We start from the raw sequence: 11,171 nt of genomic DNA on the forward strand, positions 1-11,171 counted from the left end.
CTAATTTTTTGTATTTTTAGTAGAGATGGGGTTTCACTGTGTTAGCCAGGATGGTCTCGATCTCCTGACCTCATGATCTGCCCGCCTCGGCCTCCCAAAGTGCTGGGATTACAGGCGTGAGCCACTGCACCCAGCCTTCCTAAGTTTTTTAAAAATAAATTTCCTCATGGTTTTTCAGAGCTTCCCTGGCTTTGGAGTTTGACACCCTTCAAGAAGAGAACTACAGCTGAGGATAGCTGTGGAGTAACTAAAAAAATAACACTGATATTCCTGCCCGTATCACTGCCCTTCCCCAGTTAGGGAAAGCCTAAGAGGAGCATCACTTCTTCTCACTTTACTCTTCAGTCACCACCTACAAGTGTGGGGAAAACAAGACAGTTTTGTTTTGTTTTGTTTTGTTTTGTTTTGTTTGAGACTGAGTCTTGCTCTGTTGCCCAGGCTGGAGTGCAATGAATGGCGTGAGCTTGGCTGACTGCAACGTCTGCCTCCCAGGTTCAAGTGATTCTCCTGCTTCAGCCTCCTGAGTAGCTGGGACTATGGGCACACACCACCACACCCAGCTAATTTTTGTATTTTTAGTAGAAATGGGGTTTCACCATGTTGGGCAGACTGGTCTTGAACTCCTGACCTCAGGTGGTCCGCCCACCTCAGCCTCCCAAAGTATTGGGATTACAGGTGTGAGCCACTGCAGGCAGGTGTTTTTTTTTTTTTTTTTTTGCCACTTTACTGTCCTTTTCCCCCCAGAATATATATGCCCTGATCCAAGATAGACCCTTCTCCAAAAGAATGAAGAGAATTGGGATAATAGAAAATGTGTATGAAAGCCACCAGTATAAGCAGCTAATGCTGAGCATCTTGTCTATCACTTATATTTGGAATGCCATTATCTGACAGAAAATAGGTGTGCCAGTAGAGCTAAGAGTTTATTTTCAAGGCTACAGCAGCAACTCTCCCAGGTCACACAGTGGATTCTCCATAATTTTACCTAACCAAAATTACTTACATTTTATTTAATTCAGATATCAGGTCCTCTGCTGAGACCTCCAGAGTATTCTCCTCTTTGGGGAGTCTTCTAATTCCTGTACTCTGCCTCCTGAACTGTTAGTCCCTTCTGTGAAAGAAACTCTGGAGATGTGTGGCAGGAGAGGATATCGATACCGTGGCCCCACACATCTTAATGCTCTAAATGTGGAGCGAGGAGCCTGTGGAAGGTGCTGGGATAATTCTGCTTGACTTCTTCCTTCACCTCCTCCCCACTACTAGAGTGGAGTGGAAAGAACCTATGCCAGGCAGAACTAGATTTCAATCTCATCTCTGCCATATTAACTGTGTAAGCCTAGATGAGTGATTTAATTTATCTGAGCCTTTTAAAATTGCAAATACAAGTTATATCTCCCTATAGGATTCTTGTGTGAGGCTGTAATGAGACAATGTATATAATAAAATAATATATACAAATGTTATTTTCTCCCCTTACTTGCCTCTCTCCTTCTCTCATCTCTCCTACCACCAGGGACTATGACTAGAGAACTGATGAGGTGATCAAAATGCCTGGGGGGGAAGAAGGGAAGGAAAAAATAATAACTACCCACTAGTTGATTTAGAACATTCTGTGTTCCTAGTAAACAAATCCTCCTGCTTGAGGCTAGTGAAGGGGGACTGAAGGGACAAAAACTAAAGCTAAGCTATTTATATTTTATTCCTAAATCTTTCCTGTTTGCTTGCGGGGTGGAGGTGGATTTTTCATATTGCTGTCACAGCCTGGAGGAGCAATCATGGAGTGGAAGGAAGTAGCCAGAAGCAGGCATGATCTTGGGTGTTTTTTCCTTCTCTGCCCTTGGGACGGAGATGATCCTTGTGAATGAGTATTTCCTCTAGGAGAGCTGTGGTGTGAAATCAGGAGCAGCTGAGCCAGACCTTGGATGACCCTTCCTGCAGAAGCAGTGCAGCAGTGCAGACAGGAATCCCTTCTCAAGTGGGCAGTCAAGGAGGGTTATGATCATGCTCCCCAGGATTGTGTGTTCAGAAAAACTGCTTTGGGAAAAGCTGTATTTGGAATCAGACAGTAGACCCTGACCCTGAGAGTCCTCAGATTGCTCACAACAGCTGCACAGTTCTGAATGGCTAATGGGGAAGGGAGTACAGCAGGTCTACCCTGATAAGAGAGATTGTCTGTTTGTCAAAGAGATGTTAAATCTTCAAGCTGTTCCGGGCTTGGTCACCTACCTGCTCAGCAGTCGTGCTACTCATGTGAAATTTCTTCTATGATTATTAACCTTATTGTTCCTTCCCTTTCCCTCCCCATCTCTGCCCACACCCCCTGCCCCACTCCCTGCCTCTCTTTTCTCTTCCCTTTTCCACATGCCTCTCTGCTGGTCCACAGCCAGTCCCGGCTCTGCAGCCCTCTCCGCAGCCTGTTCAGTTCTCTCCAAGCTCCTGTCCCCAAGTCCTTCTGCCAGTCTCTCCGCCCCAGCAGTACAACATGGTATAAACTCCATTCCCCCTTTTTGTCTCGTATGTGTGTGGCCTGTATCTGTGGGTATGTCTGGGTCAGTCTGTGATGGCCTTGTAAGCATGTTGTGCTTTTGGAGGGTATATTGAAAGCTATTTCTTCTTGAGGGGCCAGCACAGGCTGAACTATACTCCATGCTAATGGCCTCATCACAGCACATCAAAAGATGCTTAAATGTAAGCCAGAGGAACACTGTGTTTCCCTGAGTTTCAGGACAGAGAATGAAATTGGATGTTGGTATAACCTAGGCTCTTCATCTCTACCATGTACATCCTAAATCTAATTTGCTCCCTGGGCATGTCTGAGGAACCCAGTTTCTTCTACACAGAATGGCTCTCTATAATTTCCTTTAAAAATAAAAACACAGGCCGGGCGTGATGGCTCACACCTGTAATTCCAGCACTTTGGGAGGCCAAGGCGGGTGGATCACCTGAGGTCAGGAGTTCGAAACAAGCCTGCCCAACATAGTGAAACCCCATGTCTCCCAAAAAATACAAAAATTAGCTGGGTGTGGTGGCACACACCTGTAGTCCTAGCTACTCGAGATCCTGAGGCAGGAGAATCGCTTGAACCTGGGAGGCTGAGGTTGCAGTGAGCCAAGATTGCACCACTGCACTCCAGCCTGGGCAACAGAACAAGACTGTCTCAAAAAAAAAAAAAAAAAATGCAATTGCAGACTTCTCTGGTATCACTGGCAAAAACTTAAAACTGTTCCCCTATTTTACTATGTCAGTTTGTATTTTAAAAATCCTCATCCACTGCATAGCACATGCTGTTTAAATCGTTTGTACTCTACAAATCCTTTGAAGATCTGATTTGCCTCATCGTTGATAACTTCCGTCATAGTTGTAGGAGCCCTGAATTGTTTTACTCTGTCTTAACATCTGCTTTTTCACTAGAATCCCCTCCTTCCTCCTACCTGTTATTTCTATTTTGATTGTCCTGGAATATGGAGTTCAAAATAATCTGCAATCCAGTTCACTTGTCATCTTTTCCTGCCCAATAAGTGGCAAAAGAGCTAACTTGAAGATCAGATCCCTGAAAATGGAATGAAACTACAGAAAAGCATTGTCTTTTGGTTTCTGCTGGTTTTGCTTGTGTGTGTATGTGTGTGAGAATTACTGTCCAGAGAGCAGAAGGGAAGAGGAAGCTAACAAACTCTAACCTATCACCATACAAGTGAGAGATGGAACACCATCACCCTTGCTGCTTAGGAAAGAGAGCTGAGAGAGAAGGCAATTACAGCCTGGCCAGTCAGTCTTATCCTCCAGCTTAGTCACTCACTCTGCCCTCCTTTTGGAGGTGAGAATTGGAAGTAGTTTCTGAAGGGCAGGAGAACTCTAGGCTAGTGTCAGAGAACAAAGGTGGAAATGACCTCCAGAGGGAGTAAGGAGATAAGCAGCAGGAGTGGGTGCCCCTAGTCTTGCTGCTGCATAGGCAGAGCTGTGAAGGCACATGAACCTAGCTACCCATGATCCACTCAAGCTATTATCTGGGTCCTTTATTATAAAAACAGGATTTGTGGCAATGTAGGGGCCTTTTTATGGTCGGGGGCATGAGAAAGATAGGAAATGGGAAGACTCTTTAATCTTTTTTGTTAACCCACTAGTTTGTCCTGTTTTTTCTGTATACAGTAATTGTGTCATTGCTCCCATTTGCCAGGGACTAACCCTAACAACAATCACAGGCCAGGCGCCGTGGCTCACACCTGTAATCCCAGCACTTTGGCAGTCCGAGGTGGGCTGATCACTTGAGTTCAGGAGTTCAAGACCAGCCTGGCCAACATGGTGAAATCCCATCTCTACTAAAAATACAAGAATTAGGCTGGCGCGGTGGCTCACGCCTGTAATGCAAACACTTTGGGAGGCTGAGGTGGGTGGATCACCTGAGGTCAGGAGTTTGAGACCAGCCTGGCCAACATAGTGAAACCCCATCTCTACTAAAAATACAAAAAAATTAGCTGGGCATGGTGGCACATGCCTGTAATACCAGCTACTTGGGAGGCTGAGGCAGGAGAATTGCTTGAACCCGGGAGGCAGAGGTTGCAGTGAGCCAAGACTGCACCATTGCACTACAGGCTGGGCAACAAGAACCAAAACTCCATCTCAAAAAACAAACAAAGAAACAAACAAAAAACAAGAGTTAGCTGGGTTTGGTGGCAGGAGCCTGTAACCCCAGCTACTCAAGAGGCTGAGGCACGAGAATTGCTTGAACCTGGGAGGCAGAGATTGCAGTGAGCTGGGATTGAGCCACTACATTCCAGCCTGGGCAACAAAATGAGACTGTGTCTCAAAAAAAAAAAACACAATTATTAGTTAGGGTCACCGTTGTTACCTCATATGTGATAGAGAGACTGGCTGTGGAGTTGGGCTTCAACAGCTATTCATTTCATAGCACAGCACAGAGGTAGGACTATCCCACATTGTTTTAAAGAAGGTTGTAAAAAGCATTGCTATTTCTCTCTGTCTCTGTTGAAGCCAAAGACATGAGGTTTGATACAGCCCCAATCCTTGCGTCTTATACTCTCTCAACAGGCAGATGACCTCAGCAACCCCTTTGGACAAATGAGCCTTAGTCGTCAAGGTTCTACTGAAGCAGCTGACCCATCTGCAGCTCTATTCCAGACCCCACTTATCTCCCAGCACCCTCAGCAGACTAGTTTCATCATGGCTTCCACGGGTCAGCCCCTCCCCACTTCCAACTATTCCACCTCTAGCCATGCACCACCTACTCAGCAAGTTCTGCCACCCCAGGGGTACATGCAGCCCCCTCAACAGGTGAGCAGCTCCAGTTCCCAGCTTAAATTACTTAATTCATTTTGTCTAGTATTATACTTGCTTTATTCCTCTAGTTTAGACAGACCAGAGAGAATACCTCTCCCTACCTTGCACTTGAGAGTTGTTCTAGCCAGAGAGTCTTCTTTCTATATAACATAAATCCTTGTTTTACTGCAACTGCAGGTCCAAAATATCTCCGTTTACATACTTCTGGCCATCAATCTTGAGGCATTTATAGTAGTATACTGATGTTGCGGCTGAATTTTAGGGACTTCTCACACATCTGTCTCCTCTCACCATAGATCCAGGTTTCTTACTATCCCCCTGGACAATATCCTAACTCCAACCAGCAATATCGACCTCTCTCTCACCCGGTGGCCTATAGCCCCCAACGTGGTCAACAGCTGCCTCAGCCATCCCAGCAGCCTGGTAAGAGAAACCACTGGTTTAGAAGGCAGTGAATAAGGGAAGGGCACACCAGGAAAGAAAGAAGTACCTTCTCCATTAAAATGAAGGTGGGTCTAGGGGCAGGAATGATGAGAGTCCTACGAACAGACCTAGGCTCTCCAGAAAAAGAAAAGATAAAATAGAATGGAGAAGGGAAATTACAGATAGACCGTGACTTCCTAAACATTCATACTAATGTATTTTCTACTTTGCCCATCTCTAGGTTTACAGCCCATGATGCCTAACCAGCAGCAGGCGGCTTACCAAGGCATGATTGGGGTCCAGCAGCCACAGAACCAGGGCCTGCTCAGCAGCCAGAGGAGCAGCATGGGGGGCCAGATGCAAGGCCTGGTGGTTCAGTACACTCCACTGCCTTCTTACCAAGTGGGTGCATTCTGCATTGGGAAGGATCACCCTAGTCCTTGGCATGAGGAAAAGGAGAGCCTCCCAGGGTCATCCATACTAAAAACTCCAATACTAAAATATTGTCTACTTTCCCTTAGAATGTTTAGGTTTTTTTCCTATGACAGCCCATGGAGTTTGAAAAGAATATTTAAATTGTTTGGTCTTTATACAGCCATGGAATGAGTATATGTCCAGGAAAGTAGTGGCTAAAGGAAATCAGGCTCCTTTCTTTATGTCACATGCCCAAGGGTGGTATTTGGAGAAGGCAGAAATAGAGACAGCTCTGGAAACATTTTCTTTAGGCAGATGGGGAGAACAGGAGGAGGCTCTAAGATAGGGAAGGAAGTTGTAATTCCCTGATCTAGTGACGACTAGGCTCTTTGTGGATGAGCTCAATGTGAATGTGCGTAGTCATTCTCTTCTCTTTCTCACCCAGGTTCCAGTGGGTAGTGACTCGCAAAATGTGGTCCAGCCGCCTTTCCAGCAACCCATGCTGGTTCCTGCGAGCCAGTCTGTGCAAGGAGGCCTCCCAGCAGCAGGGGTACCAGTGTACTATAGCATGATCCCACCTGCTCAGCAGAATGGTACGAGGTGAGGACTCCCAGAGAGCCAGGACATCTCCCATAGACCTTCAGCAATGGTTGCATCATGGTTTTGTTTCCACTGGCCTAAGAAAGGCAGGGGTAAAGATGCCAGTAGTTCCCTAAAGCAGGTAGAATATGAGGGAGTTCATTCTCCTTTTCACTTATTGATTTGACATTTGCATAAGAGGTTATCAGCAGAAAAAAATTCCTGCCTCAGAGACTTGTAATTTATGATTTCCTCCATTTTTATTTTTCAAAAGAATGGGACTCAGAACTAGAGAATAGAGACTGCTCATCATTAAGAGAAGAAATTTTTTGGACTGTGATGTGTAACTTTTTCCATGTACTTCTGTTTATCAATGAAACTGATAGGGGCCGGGCGCGGTGGCTCATGCCTGTAATCCCAGCACTTTGGGAAGCCAAGGCGGGCGGATCACGAGGTCAGGAGATCAAGGCCATCCTGGCTAACACAGTGAAACCCCATCTCTACTAAAAATACAAAAAAATTAGCCGGGCTTAGTGGCGGGCGCCTGTAGTCCCAGCTACTTGGGAGGCTCAGGCAGGAGAATGGCGTGAACCCGGGAGACGGAGCTTGCAGTGAGCCGAGATCGCGCCACTGCACTCCAGCCTGGGCGGCAGAGCGAGACTCCGTCTCAAAAAAAAAAAAAAAAGAAACTGATGATGTGTCTATTTCTGTGTCTATATATACCTGAATATAGGTCATCGTGAATAGAATTTTTAGTGGTAGAAGGCACCTTAGAAATTATCTAGTCGACTCCCCTTGTTTCATTTTTCTCTCATTTTTAAATGAGGAAATTCCAGCTAGGGCTGTTAAAAAATTTACCTAAATTCGCCGGGCGCGGTGGCTCCTGCCTGTAATCCCAGCTCTCAGGGAGGCAGAGACGGGAGGATAGCTTGAGCCCAGGAGTTCGAGACCTGCCTGGGTAATATAGCGAGACCCTGTTCTCCACAAAAAGGAAAAAAAAAAAGACAAAAAAAAATTTACCTAAATTCATGTAGCTAGTTAGAGGCAGATGTGGAACAAGAACTGGAGTCTGGGCAACTCCATGTGTTTCTGTGTGCCTGTCTCCCAGTGTATGTGCATTTACCTTTGTCTTTTTCTATATGTGTCTCCAGGTTGTTTTGAGTTTTTTTTCTATTTGTCTTTTATGTGACTATATTTGTTTTTGACTTTTCTTTTCTTTTCTTTTCTTTTTTTTTTTTGAGATGGAGTCTTGCTCTTGTCACCCAGGCTGGAGTGCAATGACAATCTCAGCTCACTGCAACCTCCATCTCCTGGGTTCAAGTAATTCTCCTGCCTCAGCCTCCTGGGTAGCTGGGACTACAGGTACGCGCCACCACGCCCAGCTAATTTTTGTATTTTTAGTAGAGACAGGGTTTCACCATGTTGACCAGGTTGGTCTCGAATTCCTGACCTCATGATCTGCCTGCCTTGGCCTCCCAAAGTGCTGGGATTACAGGCGTAAGCCACTGTGCCTGGCTGACTTTTTTTTTTTTTCAGTTCAAAAATAATTAGCAATCCTTAGTTTTTGTGTTTGTTTGTTTTACCCATCTCTCTCTAGCACTCTATGTCTGTGTCTGTGACACTCTCTTTGTCTGTGTTTCTATTGTGTTTCTTGTAATCTGTGTGTGTGCATATGTGCACGTATGTGTGTCTGGTGTTTCCACAGAGTTGGGAAGAGCATGTGTTGCTAACATTCCATCTGTAGCACTGATTAGCAGCTTCTTAATTGAAAGATGATCAAGTACAAATACATATAATTAACTTTGAACTGATGAGTGATTTTAGAAATTGCATGGCAAATTGGTCTGGGAATGGCTTGAAGCTGCCTCTGCTTCCCATAGGGGAGGACCAGGAAGCAGCAGCTGTTTGCCAGGAGCTGTGTTCGTCCCTCCACTGCTTCACCACTCGTCTCTTCTCTGTCTTCCCAGCCCTTCTGTAGGGTTTCTGCAACCCCCTGGCTCTGAGCAGTACCAGATGCCTCAGTCTCCCTCTCCCTGCAGTCCACCACAGATGCCACAGCAGTACTCAGGTAAGAGGATAAAGAATTGCGGGTCTTGGGCACTGGCAAGAGCAAACATTGCTGAAGGGCTTATGCTTTAGAGCTGGGAAGGGCAAGAAGAGTTCAGGTATTGGGTCTGTCCCCACTGTGACTCCATCACAAAGAAAAAACAAAGTCTTGGCTGGTGTTTTCCAAGGGTACTGAAGCTGACCTCTCAAGATGACACCTGTAATCCCAGCACTTTGGGAGGCCAAGGCAAGAGGATCACTTCAGCTGAGGAGTTTAAGACCAGCCTGGGCAACACAGCAAGACTTCGACTCTACTAAAAAGCTTTTTTAAAAGGCCAGGCATGGTGGCTTATCCCAGCACTTTGGGAGGCCAAGGCGGGTGGATCACTTGAGCCCAGGAGTTTGAGACCAGCCTGGCCAGCATGGCGAAACACCCTATCTCTACTAAAAATACAAAAATTAGCCAGGCATGGTGGCGCACACTTGTCATCTGGCTGCTCGGGAGGCTGAGGCACGAGAATCATTTGAATCTGGGAGGCACAGGTTGCAGCTCATGCCACTGCACTCCAGCCTGGGCAACAGAGTGAGACTCAGTCTCAAAAAAAAAAAAAAAAAAAATTATGGCCGAGTGCGGAGGCTCACGTCTGTAATCCCAACACTTTGACGGGCAGATCACCTGAGGTCAGGAGTTCAAGACCAGCCTGGCAAACATGGTGAAACCCCACTTCTACTAAAAATACAAAAATTAGCTGGGCATGGTGGCGTACACCTGTAATCCTAGCTACTCAGGAGGCTGAGGCATGAGAAATGCTTGAACCCAGGAGGCAGAGGTTGCAGTGAGCCTAGATCGTGCCACTACACTCCAGCCTAGGCAACAGAGCGAGACTCTGTCTCCAAAAAAACAAAACAAAACAAAACAAAACAAAAACAAGCCAAGCATGGTGATGCGCCCAGTAGTCACAGCTACTCAGGAGTCTGAGCAGAACAATCGCTTGAGCCTGGGGGGGTCGAGGCTGTAAGGAGCTGGGATCGTGCCATTGCACTCCGGCCTGAATGGATGCAGATAGGGAGTTGGGACCCTGTCTCTAGAGGAAAAAAAAAAGAAATGACATTTGTTGCCTCAAAAAGCTATGTCTCTGAATTCTTAGTTTTCTTTGGTTTTCTTTTTCTTTTTTTTCCTTTTTTTTTTTATCTGAATCTAGCACTATACTCACATGCCTTTGGATCATGCAATGAAGACACAGAAGACCTGTGTCTTCTGTACTTTTCCTTCCTATAGACAGCATTTATTTTCTCTTGGAAGTGTGAGGGAAGTTGATAAAATACTTTTTAACTTACAGCTTAGATTTGTTTGGCAGCTTTTAGTGTGTGCTCACATACATTGTAACATTTTAATTCTCACCATAACTTTGTGAGGAGGAAATTTAAAACTCAAAGAAATTAAATGACTTGCCTAAAGTCACAATCCTCTAACTTGAATTTGGATCTTTTGACTTTCCGCATCCTATACTGAGTCTTCAACACATTTTCAACACATTTTTTACTCAGTTTCTTTCTCTCCAGTGGAAAATAAATGGATGTCATGTTACACAGCTAAAGGTCTTCTTTGAAGAGGCCAGCCAGCCATTCCAAGTTAGTAAGTTTATGCCATGCAGCCTTTCACTGCCTTTGCCAAGAATTCCCCTAACACACAAGTACAGCTGCCCTTGTTTGTATCCCTTTCACCCTATTCTGAAATAGCAGTGCACTGCAGTTAAAGAAACTTCAGGGGGCTGTGTGCAGTGGTACACACCTGTAATCCCAGCACTTTGGGAGGCCAAGGCAGGAGAATTTCTCGAAGCCAGGAGTTCAAGACAAGCATGGGCAACAAAGCAAGACCCTATCTCTACAAAAATTTTTAAAATTAGCTGGGCGTGGTGGCATGTGCTTTTAGTTTGTCCCAGCTACTTGAGAGACTGAGGCAGGAGGATCACTTGAGCCCAGGTGTTTGAGGCTGCAGTGAGCTATGATGGTGCCAGTGCATCACAGTGATGTCACCCTGTCATCATGGAGAGCAAGACCCTGTCTCAAAAATAAAAAAAAAATAAAAAAAATCTGGAAGGAAGGGAGTCTTTTGTTTTTTCTTTTCTTTTCTTTTTATATATATATTTTTTGAGACAGAGTCTCGCTCTTTTGCCCAGGCTGGAGTGCAGTGGCGCAATCTCGGCTCACTGCAACCTCCCCCTCCCAGGTTCAAGCAGTTCTCCTCCCTCAGCCTCCTGAGTAGCTGGGACTACGGGCGCCTGCCACCACGCCCGGCTAATTTTTGTATTTTTGTATTTTTTTTTTTAGTAGAGGCGGGGTTTCATCATGTTGGCCAGACTGGTCTTGAACTCCTGACCTCAGGTGATCCACCCGCCTTGGCCTCGCAAAGT

General features: G+C 45.6%; 1 protein-coding gene across 4 annotated transcripts in view; it reads left to right on the forward strand.

The window, feature by feature from the left end:
• R3HDM2 (R3H domain containing 2) overlaps positions 1-11,171 on the forward strand; it is a 75,640-nt gene that overhangs the window by 53,742 nt on the left and 10,727 nt on the right. For 2 of the 4 annotated variants that reach the window (XM_011926038.1, XM_011926039.1), the window contains 6 exons: positions 2,384-2,485; positions 5,047-5,289; positions 5,592-5,718; positions 5,960-6,120; positions 6,578-6,732; positions 8,679-8,779. In XM_011926038.1, the coding sequence (XP_011781428.1) occupies positions 2,384-2,485; positions 5,047-5,289; positions 5,592-5,718; positions 5,960-6,120; positions 6,578-6,732; positions 8,679-8,779 (889 nt within the window). The remainder of the gene's footprint in view (positions 1-2,383; positions 2,486-5,046; positions 5,290-5,591; positions 5,719-5,959; positions 6,121-6,577; positions 6,733-8,678; positions 8,780-11,171) is intronic. The other 2 variants (XM_011926041.1, XM_011926040.1) reach the window with 1 other exon arrangement.

The sequence above is a fragment of the Colobus angolensis genome, unplaced genomic scaffold, assembly GCF_000951035.1.
Source record: "Colobus angolensis palliatus isolate OR3802 unplaced genomic scaffold, Cang.pa_1.0 Scaffold67, whole genome shotgun sequence".
Lineage (NCBI taxonomy): Eukaryota > Metazoa > Chordata > Mammalia > Primates > Cercopithecidae > Colobus > Colobus angolensis.